We start from the raw sequence: 22,276 nt of genomic DNA on the forward strand, positions 1-22,276 counted from the left end.
TTCGGTTGGAATTTCCTAATTTGTACATGCGTTACACCTAAATCTGTGCATAATTAATTTTAGGGTAAACTAGAATCAATTTTTTTAAAATTTTATAAAAATTATAAATATTTATTTATTATTTGAAAAAATAATAAATACATCTTAGTTTTAACTTTATTTAATAATTAACTCAATTCATTGGTTTTCGTTAGATTTTCATTTATTATTCATAATGAATTGACCAAATGATCTTGTGTACTATATATTATAATTTTATTCTTTTTTATTTTTTATTTGTATATTTAGGTGTTTTTTTTTTATAATTTCTAAATTTGTGTCGTCTGTTTTGTTTAATTTTTTTAATTTAAAGAAGATATAAAAATATAGTAAGGGTAAAGTTATCAACTACAAACATTCATTCAAACATTATATAATTTTATTAAATATCATAGGGGTATCTTGTAATTTTTTAAATAATAATGAAGCATTCGTAACTATAAGCTCACGAGAGGTCATTGTAATTTACTTTTAATTTAAAGTTTTCAAAACTAATTATTATTTTAAAATTATATTAATAAGATTAAATATTAAAAAGTAAGAAGGAAGTTATGAAAATATATTAAAAAAGAAGATGTGAAAGATGTAAAAGTTATGTCATGTGATACTTGTCACATATGCACAACATATAATGTTTTTCATATACCAAAGTACAAATTTTGCAAAATTAAGATGGTAATTTAATAGAAAAAAAAAATTGGTGGCGAAATGTAAAAACGGACATAGTTCAAATAACAAACTGTAATTTACCCTAATTGTTATAGTAGTCGAAAATTGATAGATATAAATATTTGATATTAATAATTGTAATCAACTTATTAAAAAAAAAATAATTCATTGCTTTCACTTAAATAAAAAATTTTACCTACAAAATGTCTAAAATGTCCTCATTTAAATTTAAAAATAAAATAATAAAACAAGTTATATGGTTTACCCTACTAGTTTCCATATTACCATCTCATCCATTGTAAATTTTATAACAAAAATTGAATTCTGGTGAGCAATGGAGACAATGCATGTCTGCCACTTGGCACTGTTAGAGCTCCCACCAAAGAAGACAAGATTGCTGTGCAGTATGCAGTGATGGCCTCACTCATCTACTTGGCCTTATTCACCAAGAAAGAAATCCACTCAAGTTGCTAAATATGGCAATTGCAAAAAAAACCACCACCAACGTTAAGTAATACAACATCCATCATTTGCTAAAAAACCACCAATATATGCCAAGTGTAAAAATATTTTCCATTAACAAAATACATGATGTGATATTTATATACCTAACATGTATATATTACATAAAATAAAAAAATAATATAATTTAAAATAGAAATTTCAATTCATAAACAAAGAGCAACGTATATGCACCACAACAATGAGAAAATTCATACAGGAATCTTATACAACGACCACAATCCTTAGTATATGAAACTTTCACAAAGGGTGTGATATTTGAGACTTGAAGTCCTAAGACTTGCTAAAAGTAGTATGGCTACAATGCATTCTATATATATAGAAGATTGACTATATAATCTTCTGATGCTGTTGCTGGCGAGTTACTTATAAACACCAAGTATATTTACACGCATGCTATGGTGGATTATTACTTGATTTATGCCTACCTATCTCTGTCTCTACTCTATCAGATAGAGCGGAGGTTCGAAAATGAAAAGGGAAGAGCTCAACAGCAGGAGGAAGAGGGAGAAGCATATTAGTGACTTGCAAGGATCTGCATATCGTCTGACGAGTGTGATCCTTTCCTGTCGACCTACTTCTGGAGGTATGTCCTTCACTTGTAGAGATGGGCATGTGAGAAATCCATATGCTATACCAGTACAGGCTGCCGCAAAGTGTGCCCTGCAAACACCAGAATCAGTGAGGGGTCACCACTGAGAACTCCTAGTTCAACGAGCTTGCTTATATTTGCATGTTGTTTTGATTGTTTAAAAATTGATACAGCTTAAGAATGTACCAGAACTGTAAGATTTTGGCACTTTGTTTTTCAGTAGTTTCATAGACTAGTAAGTGAATAAGCACAATAAAGGTTAGAGGGAAACGTGGTTTTGCTTACCAGTCATCAATTGGACCAAAATTGCTAAGAACAAAGCTCAGAGCTGTGGCGATAATTGCATTCTGAAACATCTTCTGAGAAGCATCCGTTGCTATGACATCTTTGTTTTGAACTTGGTAAATAAGCCAAGCTCCAATAACGGCAAAGACGGGACCCTGAACAAGGAGAACCCGGTTCAACATGCAGCTGGTAAATGCATAAAGGTTCAAAACAAAAGACGAGTGAAATAGTTGAAGCCTGTTCTTTTTGACCAATAACATATTACTTCAATCATGTACTAATCACATGTAATCCTTAATCTATAGCAACATTATCTTTTACCATTTTGTTCATTCAAATTAGCTACATTGAAGTTTCTGTCCAATTTTACCATGCATGAATCTATGTCACAAGGCCATCAAGAATAATGGAGTAACAGATCAGTCTGCCATTGGTTCTACTTAGCTGCAACTTGAGATTTTGCCTAGAAAAGAAGTCACAGACTAAGCAATTTCACTAGAGTCAAGAACTACCTATAAAATGAGAATGAACACAGCTATAGCCATGTCTTGTAGAAAACAAAATTATCCATCTTAACGTCCCTGCAACATGACTTTGATGTGAAACTGTTGTTATGCTTTTCATTTCCTCAAAAAGAAAGAAAAATGTGGATTAAGAAATTTGTGAATGCAATATGATTGAGTTAAACTAAGACATTATTTACATAGTTTATTTAACGGCAACTTTGGAGGAGATGAAAAGATTATCGTTTTTCAGTTAATACAAAAGTTAAGCTTAAGTGGAAGGACAACTAACAAATAAACTATAGAAAATGTGCTAAATTACCGTTCCACCAACAGTTGGCTCTGATGTGTGCAAAAAGCTAATCAGGTTTCCCGAAATTCCTCCAAGAACATATATCAGTAGGAAAGTGAACGAACCGTACTTTTGAGACACTTCATGCCCAAAACTAAAGAGGACCCAGCTCCCAAGTGCTATATGAAAGATTCCTGAATGCTGTGAATAACAGAACTTCATGAATAAAAGATCTGGTCTAACAAAAGGATCTCTTGGAATAAGTTCAACTATGAATCAATTTAACAGAATTGGCTCCTTGAATCTACTATGTGACAAAATGTTTGGATATCAGATAATGCTTGTGGTAACTGAGTCAAATCTTTTGAAATTTACAAATTCTTTTGAATTAATTTCTGCCGAACCAACAAAATGTAACATCACGATAAATAAGATTAATTCTCATCTTTCTCTTTTCTAAAATGAGTTCATAGTCGCAATGGCTAATGGAATAAATACATGTTAACTGTATGCGAAGATCTTAGACAATTAGATGGACAACATTTAGATGCAGAAAGCTGATTTTTATTCTTCTCCAATGCAAATTGTTAACAAGGACGAGATAAAATAGAAACTACCAACTTGAAGTCCAATATATCAAGTTCAATAAAACAACACCAAGAGGTTTATAAGTAAAATAAGGCCCATACTTCAGTTTCTTATCAAGCATTCGAGTTTCGGATCTTCATCAATTTGAACCCAGCCTCTACATAATAATTGAAAGACATCTTTTGGCCAGCATTGCCTTCATAAACATTTAAAAGTTTCTAATTTGCTGATTGGGGAATTCTCCTTTCTCTAAATATAATTTACTCAGAAGAGTGCATATATTAATTTTGACATGAAAAAATGTTGTTTAATAGGGTGGTGCTAAACAAATAACAGTACTGAAGCACGAACCGAGTCATCAATCTTGTACCAGAAACATTGGTGTGACTAGCCTCCACCACTCTCCAGTTAGAATCAAGTTATTTATTTTTGCTCCATAAACCATGGGGAGCGAAAAGAGCCCGAAATCAGAGTTTTTTACTGGAGTGGCAATCTCAAACAGAAAAACTGCTATGTTTATTGAAGCCAATACGCCTCTGCAACAAATCAAGCATACTAAAAATCAGTTGTGAGACTTCAGGTAGTATCACAAAGTACAATGCAGTAAATCAAATGGAGAAAATATTACATTAAGTAGAAATCAGGGGCTTCATCTGCGTATTTCTTTTTGCCGCCAGCATACTGAGTTTTTAACTCCATATATGATCTCTCTCTTTCACTTTCTTGGTCGGTCTTGATAGAAGTACTTACCAATGCCGTAAAACCTTTGTTAACATAGTTTTCAGACTCTGCATCTGAAATCAAGCAGAAAGAGAACCAAAGGCTGTTAAATGAATCAGTTCCATCCGCAGGACCTAGACATCATGTGTAATCATGAATTATTTTGATGATATATTTATTACCGCCTTTAACTTTGCCAAGATAATCCTCTAGAGATTTGAGACCATTGTCGGCTTTGAGTTGATCACTTTTACCAATCGATTCTGTCTTCTGGTTCAAATTTTCAAAAGAGGGCTGCTTAGCATCATTATGCACCTTTCCAAGATAAGAATCTAAAGACTTCAGATGCTTCTCAGTAGAACTCAATGCTTTTATAACCGAGCAAAATTTTCCCTTTTGTGGACTCCAGTTAGTGGAGGAACAATGTGAAAGTTTGTGCTTCCTAGGAAGCACAGATGATTCAATCGCGATCTCGTCCAATTTGGATACAGTTTCACTTTTCCTCCTGGTTCTTTTAATTGGTGAGGTGATAGCATCATATGATGCATGCTCTCTTTTGCCTGACACATTGCAGATTGAGAAAATAACTCATAATCTAAGGTGAGGGGTGCTAAAATCACAAATAACTTTATCTTGTTTCGTTTGATACCTTTTGCAATTAAAAGGTTATTCTCTGTGTAGAACAATTTATGGTTGCTTGCAACTGTCGCCATGTAAATCTGAATCAACAACAGTACGTAGCAGTAAGTTGTTCAAAGTCTTATACAGATGTATTCTACCTAGACACAATAACATCACAAGAGGTTAAGAAAATAGCGCTAGTAGCAACATTGAAAGGCAAGCTTTTCAGGCAAGTATATGGAAAGAATAGGAAAAACTATGAGAGAGGCATTAGGTTAAACATTTGGTTTCTGAAATCAAAGAACTGAATCTGCAAACAATCCCGACGTAGAAGACACATGGATAACTTATTATTCGAGAACAAGAATCAGCAATCTGTCCAACCAATCTAATAGAATTGTATGAGATAAACAGTTGTGGCCTTAACTTTTAACATCTCTATTGTATGAAAAAACAAGAGTTCATCGAAATCAGCCAACATGCATGGTAACACAAGATCCAGCCAAAATCCAACATGCATGGTAACACAAAGATCCAGCCAAAATCCAAACCGTACCAAGCAAAATCAGATAAAAATTCAATCAGTCATTTCAACAAACAGCTTACCACTTCTACAAAAAGCTCCACAACAGCAATCTCAGAAAATGAAAACGAAGATATTCTTGCAAATAGATAAGAGCTCGGCGTCCGTCTATACCTCTGTTTACAGATTGAAAGCGAAACGTGAACCCCTGGGAATACGAGAGTCGACAAAGGCGAGGACAGAGTCTGCAGCTGGTGGGTGTATTTCCATAAATGTAAGTTCTTCCCACGCACTTGGAAGTTGCACATCTGCAAGGACAGGACAGGACAGGACAGACATACAGACAGGGCTCTGTAATCTGGGATGGAACAGTCCAAACGAAATTGTGTACGTTATCCTCGTTGTACCTATCAGATCCGCCCACCTGTACATAGGAGAAGTACAACCAGTTGTTCTTCCCCTATGTGATTTTGTGTGGGGCTCCTGAATCCACACCCTAGGAGTCGCTGGGCCCTCAAGGAATTTGAGCCTGAAGACATGTACAGACAATTCTTTCTCCCCAACCCGACCATGATTTAAGTCCCGCACCCGACCCGATTGATTCGATATTTGCTTACGCAAGCCAGCCTTTTCGTGCTCCTAAACCCCAAAGGCTCAATTTTATAAAGCAAACACCTTGGACCAAATAGTAATTAATTATAAATGTTGTTATAATATAAATTTAAATCGAAAACTTATAAAAAAGTTGCATCCTAGCAACTTTTGATTCAAAATAAATTATCAATCGAGTCACATAATTTCTTTTATTTGCTTTCAGTAAATTATGTCCCATATTTTAGTGCATTTGGTACTACAGAATTTCTTTTAAAATAATCGGCGTAAACGATTACGAATTGAAATACAAGAGCCTACTTATCTACTGCATCTTCACCACTACCCTCAAGGTCCTCCACCAAGACCGCAAATTCATCATTATGTTGCAAAGGGGGTTCTTCAGGGAACGCCGCGAGATTACCATCCAAGGACGGGTCGGTCCAGTTCGTGTCGAACCCATCAGCGAACCCCTTCAGCTTCTTTATTTGAGAAATGCAGCGATTAAAACCTTCTATGAGGTAGTCAGCAGACTTAGCTTCTACAGCGGTTGTGAAGGCGGTAGACTTCATGAAATCTCGAGCTCCCTGTAACCGAGTGTCCGCCAAGGTCTTCTTATAGTCATCAGAACCCAGGTACTGGTCGCGACCTTGACTCCGGGCAACTTCGAGCTGGTGTTGATGCTCTTCAGAGGATAGATATTCCTCTCGACCAGCTACCCGACCCGCAGAGAAGCCTTCGGCCTTGGCCGACTCCACCGAAGACGCGACCTTCTGCCTGAGCTCTCTTAATTGAGCCTCTAGTTCGGACTTCTGAGCCTCGAGCTCGACCTTCTCTTTCTCACAGGTCACTAACTTCGAGCTCTTTTCCTCGAGCAGCTTGTCAGCGACCATCTTCTCATGTCGCCAGTAATTGCACTTCAAGGACAAATGATGTCCGAAAGCTGAGACCTACATACAGCAGCAGAGAATTAGCTAAGGCAAAAATGGAAGAAGTTGATGAAATTGGTAGAACACTACCTGTGCGAGGGAGTGAGCGAAGCTCTGCTCGACCCGAATATGCGACATGGGAGCGAGGAGAGCTTGATCGCGGGGCAGGATAGTGGACTTGTACAACTCCCAGGAGTCTTGGCCAACATGGGTCTTCAACACAGAACTTTGGCCTGAAATTGCCCAGTTCGGTATCAGCCTCTCACCCTCCATGGCAGCCGGACTGTATGAAGGCGATTGGAGGTCCATCTGGGTCTCTCTCCACCAGGCAGTCAACTCGTCAACTGCCTTCAGATTCTCGTTCTCCGCCGAAGAATCTGCCTTGGATTTCTTTTGGGAGGAAGGATTAGGTCGCGGGGAATTCCGCTTCCTCTTAGACGACTCTGAAGCGACCTGCTTCCCCTTGGATTTCTTCCGTATGAGTGGTTCAGGATCACTTTGCTCCTCGGAGTCCCTCGGCAAATGCTCAGGAGTGGGATCGTTGTCCCCACTGGCGACCTCGACGGGAGTCGCACCCGATGGACTCAGAGATCGAACTCCGTGCGACCTCGACGCATCTTTTGAAGGAGCAGATAGAGTATGCTGGGAGTCTGGTCCCGAAGGAGGAACTGCTCGCTTAGCCCTTTTCGCACGAACCATTCTTGCAATTCGAGCATCCATCACGACAGAATCTGCAAAGATACAAACCAGTCACCACTAAGTACCAAAAATTACGAACAGAGGAAGGTAAGAGATTGATCACCTAAAGAGCCCCGAGTTTGAATAGGTGCCGGACTGAGACCTGCGAGCTTCAGGGTATGCTCCGTCAAAAGCAATTTGGCTTGATATTGGTGCTGGGTGATAGTAATGATCAGGTCGTCATCTAACCCTACGCCGTGGATTTTGGGTTCGGGTTTAGTAGTTCGCCAATCACAAGGGAATGGCCAGACTTGGTTAGGAGGAGGTCGAAGGAAGAAAAATTTGTCTTTCCAAGAGCCCACATTGGACTTTAGCTTGGTAACAAAGGAGCAGTTTGGTTTGGCAGTAAGATAGAAGAAACCCTGGTCGCCTGACCTCTTCGAGGTCGTAAACTTGTAAAGCGACCAGAAGCTATCGAAGTCGGGTTCAAGCTCGAAGTATTCCATTATGATAATAAAGGATAAAATATGGCAGATGGAATTGGGAGCTAGTTGCATGGGACCTATCTCCAACCTAGATAAAATTCTAGCAACGGTACGAGGAAGGGGAAAACGCAAGCCCGCAGCTAAATGTACAATAGAAATCGGACAACTACCGGGTGGAGGTCGATTCATGCGATCCGAGGGAGAAGGAAGAATAATTTCGTAATCTAGAGGAATATAATACCTCTCTCTAATCGCATCAGCTGTGAAGTATAAAGTGCTCTCAATGGTTAGCCAAGGTTTATCAGTTGGTTCGCCCTCGCTATGTTCAGGGGTCATCAGTGAGATCGCTATCTCCGGGTCGCTTCTACCTACGATAGGGGATCCTATCTGTTTTCTACGAGCCATGGGTATTTGTGAGGTCGCAGAGGAGCTGCCGGGACTACCCGAAGAACTAGCAGATGAACTACCCGAGGTACTCGATGAACTACCAGAGCTACTAGATGAACTACCAGATGAGCTACTAGAATTACTAGGCTTGGAAGACATAATATTAAAAGGAGGTCGCTCGGAAGTACCTGGCTAGAAGGCGGGTCGCAGCTGGAGGAGGCAGGTCGCGCGAGGAACGATTGAGATTGAGAACGAAGCAGAATTGCAGTCGAACCTCCCTGTATTTATAGGGGTAAATTTATGGAGATCCGTGTCGAAGACAACGGTCGGATGCCGAAAAGCAACGGTCGGATATCGAGATGGCGATGATGATCTAAGGGACGAGATCGATGGACCATTCGACTTTCCTTAGCGTGCTACTCACACTAAGAAAAGTAGGGGAGTAATGATGGGGGTAAAACCCTATTTTCTCGTAAAAAGACAACTTTGCCCTTGATGGGGCCCAAAATCGCAAGTTTGCCAGCATGACCCGCGCCACTTTTACCGGGTCGGGTCGCGACCCGACCCGAAGACCTAGAACACGTGGCACGCGCGTAGCGGGTCGGCAGACCCCCTGGCTCTCTATATATACCTCCCAGTCAATGTATTAAAGGTACGTCGTCTCGACCGCATTTTACCTTCAGCTCGCTATTTTTCCCAGCGACCCCATATTTCGACCTCAACCGAACACTGACTTAAGCATCGGAGGGCCTTAGCTGGGGGCCACCCCAGCAAGCCTAACGATCTGCTTCTTTTCTCAGGGCCCAATCACTAGTCTGGGAGAGGAGCGACCTCGAACAGCTTGGGAGATCGAACCAAGGAGGTCGCGTATTTTCGACCCGGATCAATTATGTTCTTTCATTATTGCAAATAACATATGGAACAATACTTATTCACCTTTTCAGAAAATTGAAGAACAAAAGGCTCGAATTTTTAGAGAAAATCGAGAATAAAGAGAAAATTAGTTTTTATTTAATCTAAATAAATCCAAAAATTTTAATTGCAAAAAAATATATATTCAGACATTTGACCTAAAGCCAACACCAACATGTGTGAGGTAACTCCATGACACTTCAAACATTTATCGAATATGTATAAGGAGTTTATTTAACTAATAAATTATTAATATAAAACAAAAATAAGTGTGAAAACACTCACCCCATATCGTCTTTATATATACATCATGACCCAAAATCTACCTATCATATTCATATGTGGGATAACATCACTTCTCATTTTTCTACTCAATCTAATCTATTGATTTCACTATGAATTGACATCCACATTTTAGACTGATTTATTGCAAATTAACAACATTAACATGCGGATGACAGCGGTGGGTGCCCCACAAGCCAACTCAAATGAGGTGCTAAGTACTAGTAGCTAGGCCACCAAGGGTCTAGGGACCTTGGAAGCTTTGGTCGAGTGGATGTCAATACTTACATGATACCTACGATATTCCAACAATTAATTCCGGATATTTTATCATTCCTCAAGCTTAATAGCATAGATTTAGAAATATATAAGTCGAAAATATTTTTATTTTTTGCACAAAAATCAACAATTTTTTTTTACTTTTTTGGAAACATTGAAAGTTGAAAATAAATGTGTAAACAAAATCAAACAGCCCATTAAATTTTTATTTTCGTAATAACTTGAACGTCGGAACACAACAATATATTTTTTGCAAGTTCTTGTTTCAAAATTTGTAAAATCAAAACCTCTAACGAGCAATATCTTGCTCGCATCAACTTAAATAAGTTAATTGGGATCAAAAGTTATAAACATTTTTGTTAATGTTTATAACTTATTAATCAAATTATAAATATTAAATTATTTCAAATACTCCTACTTCAGTTCTTTTCTTTTTTTTTCTTTTTTTTTTTTAAATTTTGAAACACTATACACTTTTAGCTTAATTTAACTTACAACTTTCTTTATAATTTATTTTCACTAAAATAATATATAATATGTTTAAAATTCTTTAAATAAATTTAGCCAAATATTTTCTTAATTAAGTCTGTTTGATTGGGCTCATAATTTATTTAGCCCATTAAATGCTTTGGTATGCGTTTCAATATGTGTTTGTGATGATAAATTGATTCTAGGGGTTGTTTGGGCCATGAGATCTGAAAGCAAAAACGTTGTTGTATTATGACTGAGAGCCCATCAGCCCCATTTACATTAAGATTAATACAACAAACAGGGCGCAAGAAGAGCAAACATGGCCGACTTCACTGGCGGGAAGGAACTGAAAAAACGACGGTGAAATTTTGGGTTGCCGCCAATGAAATTTCAGTCCCTCCAAATATTCAATCCCAATTCCGAAATAGTTGGAGGGTTGTTGTTCTGTTTTGCCCTAAATATTTGAAGCTTGTCTGAAACCCGCCATCCGGTCCACCGCCTAGTATAAAATTCAAAGGGAAAGCAAAAAAGGAAAATAGAAAAAGAAATAAGTACACACCATACTCTGAAAACCCTGTGCGGAATTCAGGAATTTCCGGGAGTTATGGCGGTAGATGCAGCTGTAGGGAATGTTATTCTTTCTTCGCCGGCAAAGGGGGATAAATCCCCCGGAGTCGGGGTTGTTGGTGGCCGGATTCATGATCCTGCCAATGGCAGGACTTGCCATCAGGTATTTCGTCACCCCCCAGAGAAAACCTTCTGTTGTGGTTTTGGTATCTTGTTCAAGTGAAAGTTGATGTTTTCTTTTTATGATCTGTTAGATTCTTTGTTGAATCCCTTGTCTATTTGTGTTAGTTGGTGATGTGAATCAAGATGGAATTAATTTTCAGATCCAAAAATTGAGAGAGAAAACGAGAGAAAGAGATTCGCAGAATAGAAGGAGAGAATGAAGAGAACCAAATATATGAATAATAATGTGATTAGTTAAATTAAAAATAATGAATAGTGTAATTATTAAATAACAAATTATAGTTATATTTTTATTTATGGAACTGAAAATAAACAAAAGATATGAAAATTTGAAAGTAGAAATATTTGTAGGAAAATTAAATATAAAGCAAATATAGAAGTAATTGTTTGTCTGTGATGCAGTTCATTATATTGCAATCAAAGAGCAAAGTTTGAACTAAATACTGAACTTGTTTCAAAATGAAAATTGAATACATATACCAAAATTTGGTTCAATTCTGGTGTGTGGTGGATTTTGGGTTCATTTTGCGTTGATTTGCTTGCCAAATGTGTGTTACGCTAACCTTGTGTGTAAATGATTATGTGTGGAGGTGAAAGCTCTATGGAGCAGTGGCCATTGACCTAATTAGATGTAAGCTATGGAAACAATGATACATTGACTCTCATAAAATGTGGTGATTAACTCACCATTTCCTCTCATTTGTCCTAAGGCAACTAGTGTTGATTGTTGTACCTTGATCTTTACTAGATTCTCTTTCATGACCTCTGACATGCATAATGGAATACTTCTCTTAGGAGAATTTTGCTAATTGTATAAACTTTCTAGATCCAGTTACCTGAATTATTTCCACTTTTTCTCACGTTTAAATTCAATGGTTTGAAGTGTCGTCAGAAAATCAAGGATTCTGTGGCAGTCTGCAAGAACCAGAGGAATAATAAACCATGTACCATTAAGCTATGCCGTAGATGCCTTTTGAACAGGTTATAGTGGTGGTCTGTTTATAAAATATTGTTTGAATAATCTCAAGTCCTTACTGTATCATGCTTCCAAATCAGGTATGGGGAGAAGGTGGAGGAAGTAGCTGCTTTAGGGGAGTGGAGTTGTCCAAAGTGCAGGGGCATTTGCAACTGCAGTGTTTGCATGTGAGTCTTCTGACTTATTTCCCCAATGATTTTCTGGTATTTTCATGGTTTCATGATTATGCAAATTTAGGAAGAAAAGAGGTCATCAACCCACTGGTATACTCATCACTACAGCAAAGGAAACTGGATTTTCTTCTGTTTCCGAAATGCTGCTTAAAGGGGCACAGTTTTTCAATCATGAAAAAGTTGGTGCAGACATGGTTGCTTCTTTTAAAAAGGTAGGCACCTTAATCATGTTGTACAGCACCGCTTGTTTCATAGTGGACATGCATTACTGTAGGTATTTTTTTGGTAATCATCTCATGTATTTTTATTCTTATGCTCTGCTTCTGAAATTGACAGGACGTTGTCTTTTCACCCAGAAAGAGGGGGAAGGAAAATTCTTTTAACGGCAAAGTAGATGCGAATTTACCCAATTCTGTTGACAAGGATTCCAAGAAAGTTAAGGGGGTGCTCAATGGCAATTTGGAGGATAATACCTCTTCCGAGGTTATTAATCAGGACGTTGATAGGGAAGAAAGAGAGCAGGAAGGGCTTGAGGATATCCATGACAATAGTAGGAATGCTGGTGTTTTATCTAATGAAACTGGTTCATGTGTCTCTGAGAAGAGAACAAAAAAAAAGAAGCGTAAAAGATTGGGTGAAATGGGCAATAGTAAAAACGATCAAGAGAATTTGGAGGAGAAAAAACCTAAAAAGTCGAGGAGGGATGGGTTAGAGGAGAATGATGATAGCAACAAGAAGGATCTCACTTTAGCAAGGGGTACTAGACCAAGACAGTTGAAAGTTTCTGACAAAATGTCCAACCAAGAGGCAGTCAATAATGGAAGTGAACTTGTAGAAAATGCAAAAGGTGGGATCACTTTTACCAGATTGGATAGGTTAGGGACCTTTGAAAATGATAAGGGAAAAGAAGAAGAGGGTAGCAATACTGCAAATACTAAGAATTTCTTGAAGCACCAAACTGCTGATATTCCATTACCAGTGGGAACAGAGTTGACAAGTGTGGCTGGAATTGATGTACGTGCAGAAGATGCTGGCAATGCCTTGCAGTTCTTAGAATTCTGTTCTGTTTTTGGAAAGGCAAGTGATTTTTATTATATCGTAACTGGTAATGGTCATCTTGTTTAATGTAGTTGGAACTAGGCTTACACTGTTGTGTTTTATCTGGTTTTAAGATCATGTTGATGTTATGTGATGGCGTCTACTATAATCAATCAGATATAACTTGCTTTTGGTTGAATTGATTTGTCAAATTGAGTTATTACTGCTGGTATAGTGTTGCTTTACTGTATTTCTTGTTTTGTTTGACTTAGTTCATGAATTGTCTCCTAGGTAGTGTTGTACTTAGCTGGATGTTCATCATTATGCATACTAACTCAGTTGTTCTGAATGCTTGCATGCTATCATTATATGAAGCTGTGATTTCTAGTTTACTTGCTCAAGTTATATAACCATCAACTAGTTTTCATGCCTTTAGTAGTTCCTCTATTCTAAGTATTTCTTGGCTAGTAATTGCTGTGGCCAAATAACATTAGTCTGTTCTTTTAATCAATGAGCTTTCATGAGTTTGCTTCCTCTGTATACCCAATAACATTTATGATCTGAAACCCAATACTTTAACCAATATGGTTTTCATTAATCTTTACCTTTGTCTTTTGGCTAATAATCGACAGATCCTGCATGTGAGAAAAGGGCAACCAGAATATGTTCTTCAAGACTTATTGCATGGGAGAACTGCACGCCGAGGAAAATTTTCTCTGACTGTCCAGTTTCACATGCATCTGCTATCTGTACTACAGACTGAAGGAGACGAGTATGACCTCTACCCAGTAAATTGGCAAGCGAATGTTTCCTCTCTCTGGAATAACCTGTTTCTCCTTTCCATGTAGATGTGCAACACTAAGTCCGACATATGGGAAAAACTCATGGTTCAATATGCTCAAGAAATGCTTGTCTGGGGCTCAAAGTGTTCTTAAAGCACTGGGGTTGGATTCTTTACAGAATGCAGTTGATTATGAGACTTTAGATGCTTCAGAAAAGCTTAGAGTCTTAAATCTTCTATGTGATGAAGTTCTTAGAACTAAGTTAGTTCCTTTTACATTCCAAGCTTTACTTAGTTCTTTTTTTATTTTCTCCCATGAGTTCTCTTCTCCAGTTTTTATTGGTTTATTTTTCTCATGCACAGAAAGATGAGGAATTGGATAGAAGACCAAAACACAGAACTTGCTGAAAAGGTGAAGGAAGCTAAACAAAAGGTTCTTGCTGCACAAGACAAGGTATCCTTGCAGCATAACTATGGCTGTATTTGTGCTAAAGTTTATCATGTTTTCCTCCCATCTTTTAAGTTATTCTCCATGCAGGAGAAGAGTTTGAAGCAGAAGATGAAAGATGACATTGCCAAAGCAATTATTGCTAAGGATGGTGCTCCTCTTTCAATTTCTGAGCATGAAGCCGTTGTCTCCCATATTAAATCTGAGGCAGCTGAAGCTCATGCCGAGGTGCTTGAGTCAAAGAGCATGCTCCTGAACGGTAAGTTATGGACCACTTGATGAAGGTTGACAATTCCATTTTCAGGGTCTGTTGAATGTGACTATTCCAATTTCCAAGGGCCTCGTTACCTTTTTGATTTTGTTAGTAGTATGCCTAAGGTCTTATTCACAAACCGTTTTGACCTTCGATTTGAATTTCTAATATTATATTCCATTCTTTATGTTAAATAAGATTAGCCAAATAAATGGTTGTCCTGACTTTATGTCTAAATAAAACAGTAGTAACATCACCGCTGCAATTTTGGACTTTCTGAAAGTTAACTCTCTCATCTTCTGGTTTATCCTCAACCTTAATGATTGTATCAGAATCACTTTCTATCTTTAGGGTCCAAAAGATTGTTAAAACCTTTACTAATTGAAAGTCAAAATCCCGAGGAGTCTCATCTATTCAATTCTACTGTGCATCATAATGTGAGCCTCAACGATCACCTTGAAATGATTTCTCCAACTCCATTTTCAGCTGCCAACAAGTATATAGCTACCATAAATCATCTGGTGTTTAATTTGCAGGAAATCAGACATCTGATGCTGTAAGAATACAGCCTGTCTTTGTGGGGCATGGGGGTCATGTTTACTGGAAATTGAGCTGTTCTGGAAAAACTGACGTGCTGCATCAAAGTAAGTGATGTGGCATGTGTTTCATTCTTTTGGTACTGATTGGTGTATAAATTACCTTATTTCCTCTTGGACAAATAGGTGTTGGAAAAGGGGATGCTCTCACCTTAGATGAAAAATGGTTTTCTCTCGATGCTGATGCAAAAGAAACGATTGAGAAGCATATTAATTCCTTAAGGTAAGCAATCTTCTCCTTAGAGGCAATTTCTGCATACAGTTAGAATTTGTTCCAGTGAGGTATAGGCAGAAAGTCAGTTGTTGCTCAAGGATCTGCTTTTATTTTTGCATTAAGTGTTATAAATTGGAAACTGACGTCAACTACATCAAGGGCGGCAGCAACAAAAATTTCATTAATTTTAATGGATGGAAATTTAATCAAGGACTTATCTTGATGCTGACCCTTACTCCCACTTAGAATAATTTCTTGCTTCTAGTTGCGTTTTGAGGTTATAATCTCTATCTCCTTTCTGTCCTTAAGTCTGTTGGAAGCGAACACATGCCTTCCTGTTTTATCATTTCTACTACTGGACACTGATCTTGTAAGGCTAAAGCTTCATTAATTTCTTTGGATTGCAGGGGAAAGAAGCTAAGGGTCTGAAGGTCCCTGTTAATTTTGGGTCCTGAACAGAATCTGGTGCTGTGCCAGTAGCTCGTGGACCTGCTAAATTGCATGTTAATGCCGCGGGGATAGGCTGCTAATATGTTTATACCTGAATCAGATCATTAAAGATGTATTTTTTTTGGGCACATTCAGTCCATTTTCTTATGTATAATTTCCTGGAAAGACTTGCTTTTCTTGCAGGCAACATTCATGTATTAGATAATATGATATAAATGAACAAATACATAGTTTTCCTTGTAATGAAATCCATTTCTTGCCAAAATCTGCAATGTGCACATTTATTTGTTTATCTTCAGTATAATTTTACTTCACGGCACTTACATAAATAAAACTTCACATTTTGATACAATAATTTCGGGGATAAATGCAAGTTACCCTTGCGATATTGGATATTTGCAAAATACCTCTTCTAGAAAAAAAAAATTTACTTTCTTGTGTCTTTTAAAATAAATTAATTTATTTTCTTAGAGAGTAGGGTGGTGTAGTGCATGTGCATTGCAAGTTCCTCCCTATTGAGATTTATCCTTTCTTAAAATTTGATGTAATTAAAGTTTTATGGTTTGGAAAATTATTTTGTATTTTTGAGTTTTGTATTTGTCTAACAATAAGTTCCTCCGTCAGTCAAAATTTATTAACAAAAAATTGAACGATAATTAATATGTACTCTTAATTGACGTATTGTAGGTTAAATAATTTTTTTCGAACTAATATTAACGCGTGAAGATACAATGATAATTGGATTATATAAAAATTTATTTAATTTTATATAAATTAGTAATAAGTTAATTATGAAATAATATTTTTTTTTCTGATTTTTTTGTTAATATCAACAAATTTGATAAATTTTAACTAATGAAAAAAATTATTTATTAGACAAATTTTTTTTTAAAGGTGTCAGATGTAATTGCCTAAATCTTGGTTGCTCGCCCCTGTCGTTGCCGATGGCCCTTTTCGCCTCCCAACCGCCCTCTCTCTCTTATATACATTAAATATATTTTTAATTAAAATTTATATAAATATATATTATATAAATCTTAAATTTAATCAAATTCAATAATTTTTAAATAAAATTATAAATATAATTTTATAACTAAAAATTAAAAAAATGTAAATAAAGAAAAAGTGCTTGAATTGCCACGAAATCACATTAAAAAGTTAATTACTTTATTTTATAAAATAGAAAAAAATAATTTGAATTTTTTTCCCACATAAACATAATTTATTTATTTTTGATATCACAGGGATATATTACATTAAACCCCATATTTTTGTGGTATTCCTCAATAAAAAACTAAGCGTTCTGTATATTTGATAACCCAAAAAAAACAGGGGAGAAACTAAAAAGAATTTCATACCGTCACCTTTGCTGCTGCTATATTATTAAGAAAATAGGCTATACAATCGGGTCATATAGATATACGAAATCCCTTGAGAATATATTCAGTTTCCCACAGAAGACTTGTAGAATTTCCATGTCTATGATGCTGTGTTCGAAATTAGCCTGACCTCGTATAAATTTTGGCCTCCTCCCACTGCATCCACAACCTCATGGATGTTAGTCTCAAACTCCATCCCTTACAATTGAATTCTTAATGCTCAAATTATTGAAAATCTACACCATGCAACAACGTTACATAGCTTACCAATTTCAGCTGTGATCCCCGGCCCAAAGAAAGAAGCAAATTTTGCCTAGAAATGCAAACATTAAAATACAATTAGCAAGTAGAAAAGCGGCAGGGTGCTTGCCAGAACAAAAAGCAGATGCCAATAGCATGTATAACAATAACATGGATATGAGAAAATTAATTAACAGATATAACAATTCTATACTTTGGACTAGACAGTAACCTCACCTGTCTTTGTTCAAAATCTGACAACTCCAGGGCTTTTGCCTCAAATACCAATACCAGACAGTATTTACCATCCTCAGTAACCTCCAAAACATACAAATAATTCATAAGATTAGCATAAGAAAAACTACTGAATTTAAATAAGCATAATCATAATATTAGTGAGAAACAAAGAGATCAAAAGGGCAGAAGAGATGTATAAATGTAAGGGATCACAACAACAGTAAGCTAAGCTCAATAAAGAAGACTGAAGATGGTGATAAAATGATTCGAAAAAAGAGCAGGCACATACTTCTTCCCGGATCATTTGTAGAGTAGGAGCGTTCCTTCGGGGAATACCTCCACCCTACAAGAATAGTAACAGCGGAAATTCTATGTCAGTTATCTCGAGGCAAAGTTAAATGAGCAAAGCATAATGCTCATCCTTGTGAATGTAGAAGGCCTTCTTATCACCTCAACTCTGTGCTATTATTCATTTCCTTTTCCCACCGTTTTGTACATTGAAATTAAACCAGCTTCAAGCAATAAGAAGACCTTGATATCAGATGTAATGCTTGGTTGAACTTAATCATGCAGTAGTTTTCTTGGCGCTGTCAATTATGTTTACGGTCAAATTAGTCTTGATTATAACTGTTAAGGTCCTTGGTCCAACGCAACAAGGTCCCTAGTCCGTGTCTTCCACAGCACAAGAGTTAAATTGTGCATGAATAGGAAGATTCAAGAAGAGGACCAGTTGACTACCTGGCCATATTGGAAAATTCGCTTTAATGCTTCATCCAGATGCTGCTCATCCCCGTAACGGTATCTTGTAACATCACTTCTGACCTAACAAATAAGACAAAATGTCATTCCTGGGCAAAACAAGGCTGGTGGCCACTGCTTATAACAAAATATACATTTATAGTTGATATAGCAGCAGCATGTTACATGAAAAAAGAAGGAAGGTTCAAAATCTTAACATCAGTTTAAGTACAGAATGCCAAAGGAGGAAGCTAGGAAAATGGAATGTCTTGCATGACAAAGAAAAGTTGAGGGAGACCTTTAGGAGATTATCATTGGTGTTTCAAGTAGGAGAATCAATCACTAGAGTCAAGAAGGTATTATGAAAATCAACAAAATATCCTCGGGAAGGAACAGTTTCAACCACATAACTCTATGATTACTCATATCCTAAGTCCAAAACCAGAAGTTTCACATCCTCGTGACTGATTCACATAACGTCTTGTTACTGTATCCACCCTGACTTCCTTCTGAACTAAAGCTTACAAACACTCATGTCCATTTAATAAAGGAAGAGAGCAGGAAGCAATAGGTTCATAGAAGCAAACCAAGCCAGCATGTAAGAAAATTAGGACATCTAAGATGGGTTTGTTCAATAATCCCAAATAAATGTGCAAGTTTTCGATTGCAACAACTCCACAGCAATCATGGTGGAGCACGAAGCTGAATCTCACTGTGAAGCTGAAAGGGCATGCTTTGGAATCATTAAGCTTATGAGAAAAGCGAATATGGGAGTTTCAAAGAGAAACTAGTAGCATAATTTGAAAGAACCGTTTTAAAAGTATGAATCATAAACATGAATATACCTGCTTAAGTATTGGAGTTGCATACTTTTCTCTCAGCTCCTGGGCATCTGAGTAGGTCAAGCAGGGCACAGGTTTAAGCTCTGCATACTAAAACAATATAAAGATGAACGCATCAAACATGAGGAAATGATACAAAGTAATAGAATAAGAACTGCCTCATTCTTATGATCAGCAAGTAAATTAAGAAAATTACATTCTTCCCATTCATCATCCATTGATGACAATATAAAATTTTAACCATAACGTACATATGAGCACATGTGAATAGCTTGGATTTAAGAAATGGAAATATTTACCATAGAACTATATATAATGTCAGACGTACGCTGGAATTAAGAAGATAATAACCTTGAGAGCCATGCCAATTATTGCTAGAGGAAAGCCATAGGTCAACATCAGTGCTGACCATTCAGAACCTGGGAGAATATTGAAGTAAGCCCCAAAACCATACCTGTATGAACACACAAGTAAGAGTTGGCGATTCTCAATTTCTTTTGGTCCGCTAATCCGATTAGAGTTCAAGAGAGAGAGAGAGAGAAAGAAACAACTAAACAATTGAGATGCAATATCTTATCATGATAATGGCATCTCATGCCCATTCTTTTAAATATACGAGGCACCATGTTCGATTTGATGCACAATATGAGAGTTGTCTAATATTGATTGATGTCCAGTTCTTTGTGTATTGGATGGGCCGATGGGCCACCTCGGCATCGACAGGCAATTGCCTTGACTTGGATACCCAATGAAATTTTCTCTAAGGATAAAGGTGGGGAACTTCAGTATTATGTTTGAAGGTCTGGTTGACAGGGTCCAGATGAAGGAATGCGCTTTCTGCACCTGGGTTAGCTGGGCACAAATCTGACAGAGCCTCAGTCTAGAAATTGGTTCTTGGAATTTAGATGATCCAAACATAGTCTCCTTCACAATAAAACCATCTTCTAACCCTTAGAGAGTCAACTCTGCTCCTCTCATTAGGCCAAATAGAGTATAGAGCTTCTGTTCATTGTTAGCATGCTTTATCCTCTCCCCTAACCCTGAACCCCTTCTACAACCAGTTTCTTCTGTTTTATCTGAACCTATTATCAAAACAAGTGCATAAGCCGGAAATTGAAGGACAAGACACACGAACAGATATATACTCACGAGAGAAGTGTAACGCCAACACCTAATCCAATGACACCAAAAGAAACCTGGACAAAATAGTCAAAACATTAATAATTGTGAAGGGAAACTGCACAACATCTCATAAACGTTTCACCAAAGCATGGAAATAAAATGTAAAATGAGAAGCAACTAGAACTAATTTGGTTTGGCATATATTCTCACATCTGGTTCTCCAAGTCTTTGAGTACGTTCCATACCGTATCAGCTCAGTTTCACATTGTTGGAAGACCTACACGTCTTCCCTAGCAATATGTACTATATAGTTCAGAAGTCCCGACTACAAAGGTATTCTAAAGAATGTCATTAGGCTTTCCTCTACAGCAACATCTCATTTTGTGATGATTGTGACAATAACCAATTAATTACGTAAGTAGTCATGAACACAGCACATATATCGACAACAGAAATAGAAGAATCCCACAATAGTGAGGAATAGGAATAGAAGATAGTTTTTTACTTTGGCGAGTGAAAACTCGTCGTCGGGCACAAGGGACTTGTCGGCAGTAACGGTGGCTACGGAGGACGACTGAGTTGACTCCGCAGCTCCAACGACGAGTCTGAGTTCTCTTCTACCATTGTTAAGATGGGTTTTGGATAGAAATCGACCTTGATTGTTGAGGGCAAAGGCAGTAGAAAAATTGAGTCGAAGAGTCGGAGAAGAAATTCGGTTAAAGGTGGAGGCAGATAGACCCGGCGTGGGCGAGCAGAGAAGCATTCCTCCTCCTCCGCCGCTGCCTCCGACAACCACCGGGGAGCTCATTGGCATGTGGTAGGGGTGTAAGGAAGAGTGTGAAGGAGATGAAGAGGAAGGGAGGGAGGATGACTGAGAGTTGAGAGAGTAACTCTATGTATGGCTATGGCCAATCAACTCCCAAAATGATGAGGTGGCCTTTTATTCTCTTCTATTTCTTCTCCGCTTTTGCTTCACATGTTTTGTTTTGTTTTTTTAAATAAGATAAAAGAAAATGAGAAAATGTACTCAAAATTCAGATGAGAGGTGGCCGGTAAGAATTTATTTTTTAATTGTTAGAATAATTATATTACCCTCTCTTAAAATTTGATGTAATTATATAAAAATTTATGTGTTTAAAGAAATTACATTCAGCCCTCCTCATATTTGTTTCAATCCAACAAATAGATTCATATGTTTGTGAAATTTATGGAATTTGCTGACATCATAAACATTTGAATGAAAATTCATGTTTGTTCTTTACTGACTTACAAATTTATTGTAGGTCAAACAGATCTTTTCTAACCAAACTATCTTTATAAGTTGAAGATTTACGTCACATGTATTAGCCTGTGAAACTATATAAGGTTGCATTTGGATTGAAGGATTTGAAATCATCAAATACTTAATAACAAATTTTCTGGATGTGTTTGAGTAATTCCAAATTTAAGGATTCTAATTTTAAATTCTGTTTTGGTAATGGCTGGATTTTTAAATTATTTTGAAATGGAGTCATTTGAAATCTTTTCTCCAAATTTTTTTCAAAAATTTGAATTCACCAATCCAAATACACCCTAAGAATAGTTTGATTGGAGAAGTTTTTTGTTCTGCAACAAATCAGTAACAAGTCAATTCTTTTGCTGATATAAATAAATTTTATTAATTTTGATAAA

The 22,276-nt window shown here is 36.9% G+C and overlaps 3 protein-coding genes across 5 annotated transcripts; 1 reads left to right on the top strand and 2 right to left on the bottom strand.

The window, feature by feature from the left end:
* Nucleotides 1,357–5,856, bottom strand: LOC105178350 (RHOMBOID-like protein 9, chloroplastic). 3 transcript variants are annotated; one of them, XM_020698924.1, is made up of 8 exons: nt 5,438–5,856; nt 4,860–4,929; nt 4,393–4,770; nt 4,119–4,284; nt 3,861–4,026; nt 2,933–3,103; nt 2,108–2,262; nt 1,357–1,893 (listed from the first exon to the last, which is right to left on the bottom strand). In XM_020698924.1, the coding sequence occupies exons 1-8, from the start codon at nt 5,660–5,662 to the stop codon at nt 1,671–1,673; spliced, it is 1,554 nt and encodes a 517-aa protein (XP_020554583.1). In that variant the 5' UTR covers nt 5,663–5,856; the 3' UTR covers nt 1,357–1,670. The 3 variants fall into 3 exon arrangements, with proteins under 3 accessions (XP_020554583.1, XP_020554584.1, XP_020554585.1); XM_020698925.1 differs by having other exon boundaries at nt 5,529–5,667; XM_020698926.1 differs by having other exon boundaries at nt 4,860–4,989; nt 5,529–5,651.
* On the top strand, nt 10,638–16,290 carry LOC105177954. The gene is made up of 12 exons (XM_011101268.2): nt 10,638–11,098; nt 12,002–12,099; nt 12,175–12,261; nt 12,332–12,479; nt 12,604–13,344; nt 13,938–14,077; nt 14,154–14,348; nt 14,450–14,540; nt 14,625–14,793; nt 15,324–15,431; nt 15,510–15,606; nt 16,005–16,290. The coding sequence occupies exons 1-12, from the start codon at nt 10,973–10,975 to the stop codon at nt 16,024–16,026; spliced, it is 2,022 nt and encodes a 673-aa protein (XP_011099570.1). The 5' UTR covers nt 10,638–10,972; the 3' UTR covers nt 16,027–16,290.
* Nucleotides 17,299–21,539, bottom strand: LOC105177955 (thylakoid membrane protein slr0575). Its single transcript, XM_011101269.2, has 9 exons — nt 21,111–21,539; nt 20,633–20,679; nt 19,835–19,937; nt 19,487–19,573; nt 18,642–18,725; nt 18,193–18,246; nt 17,904–17,984; nt 17,694–17,739; nt 17,299–17,582 (listed from the first exon to the last, which is right to left on the bottom strand). Exons 1-9 carry the CDS (start codon nt 21,417–21,419, stop codon nt 17,527–17,529), a joined length of 867 nt encoding a protein of 288 aa, XP_011099571.1. The 5' UTR covers nt 21,420–21,539; the 3' UTR covers nt 17,299–17,526.

This window comes from Sesamum indicum, linkage group LG15 (assembly GCF_000512975.1).
Source record: "Sesamum indicum cultivar Zhongzhi No. 13 linkage group LG15, S_indicum_v1.0, whole genome shotgun sequence".
In the NCBI taxonomy this organism is placed as follows: Eukaryota; Viridiplantae; Streptophyta; class Magnoliopsida; order Lamiales; family Pedaliaceae; genus Sesamum; species Sesamum indicum.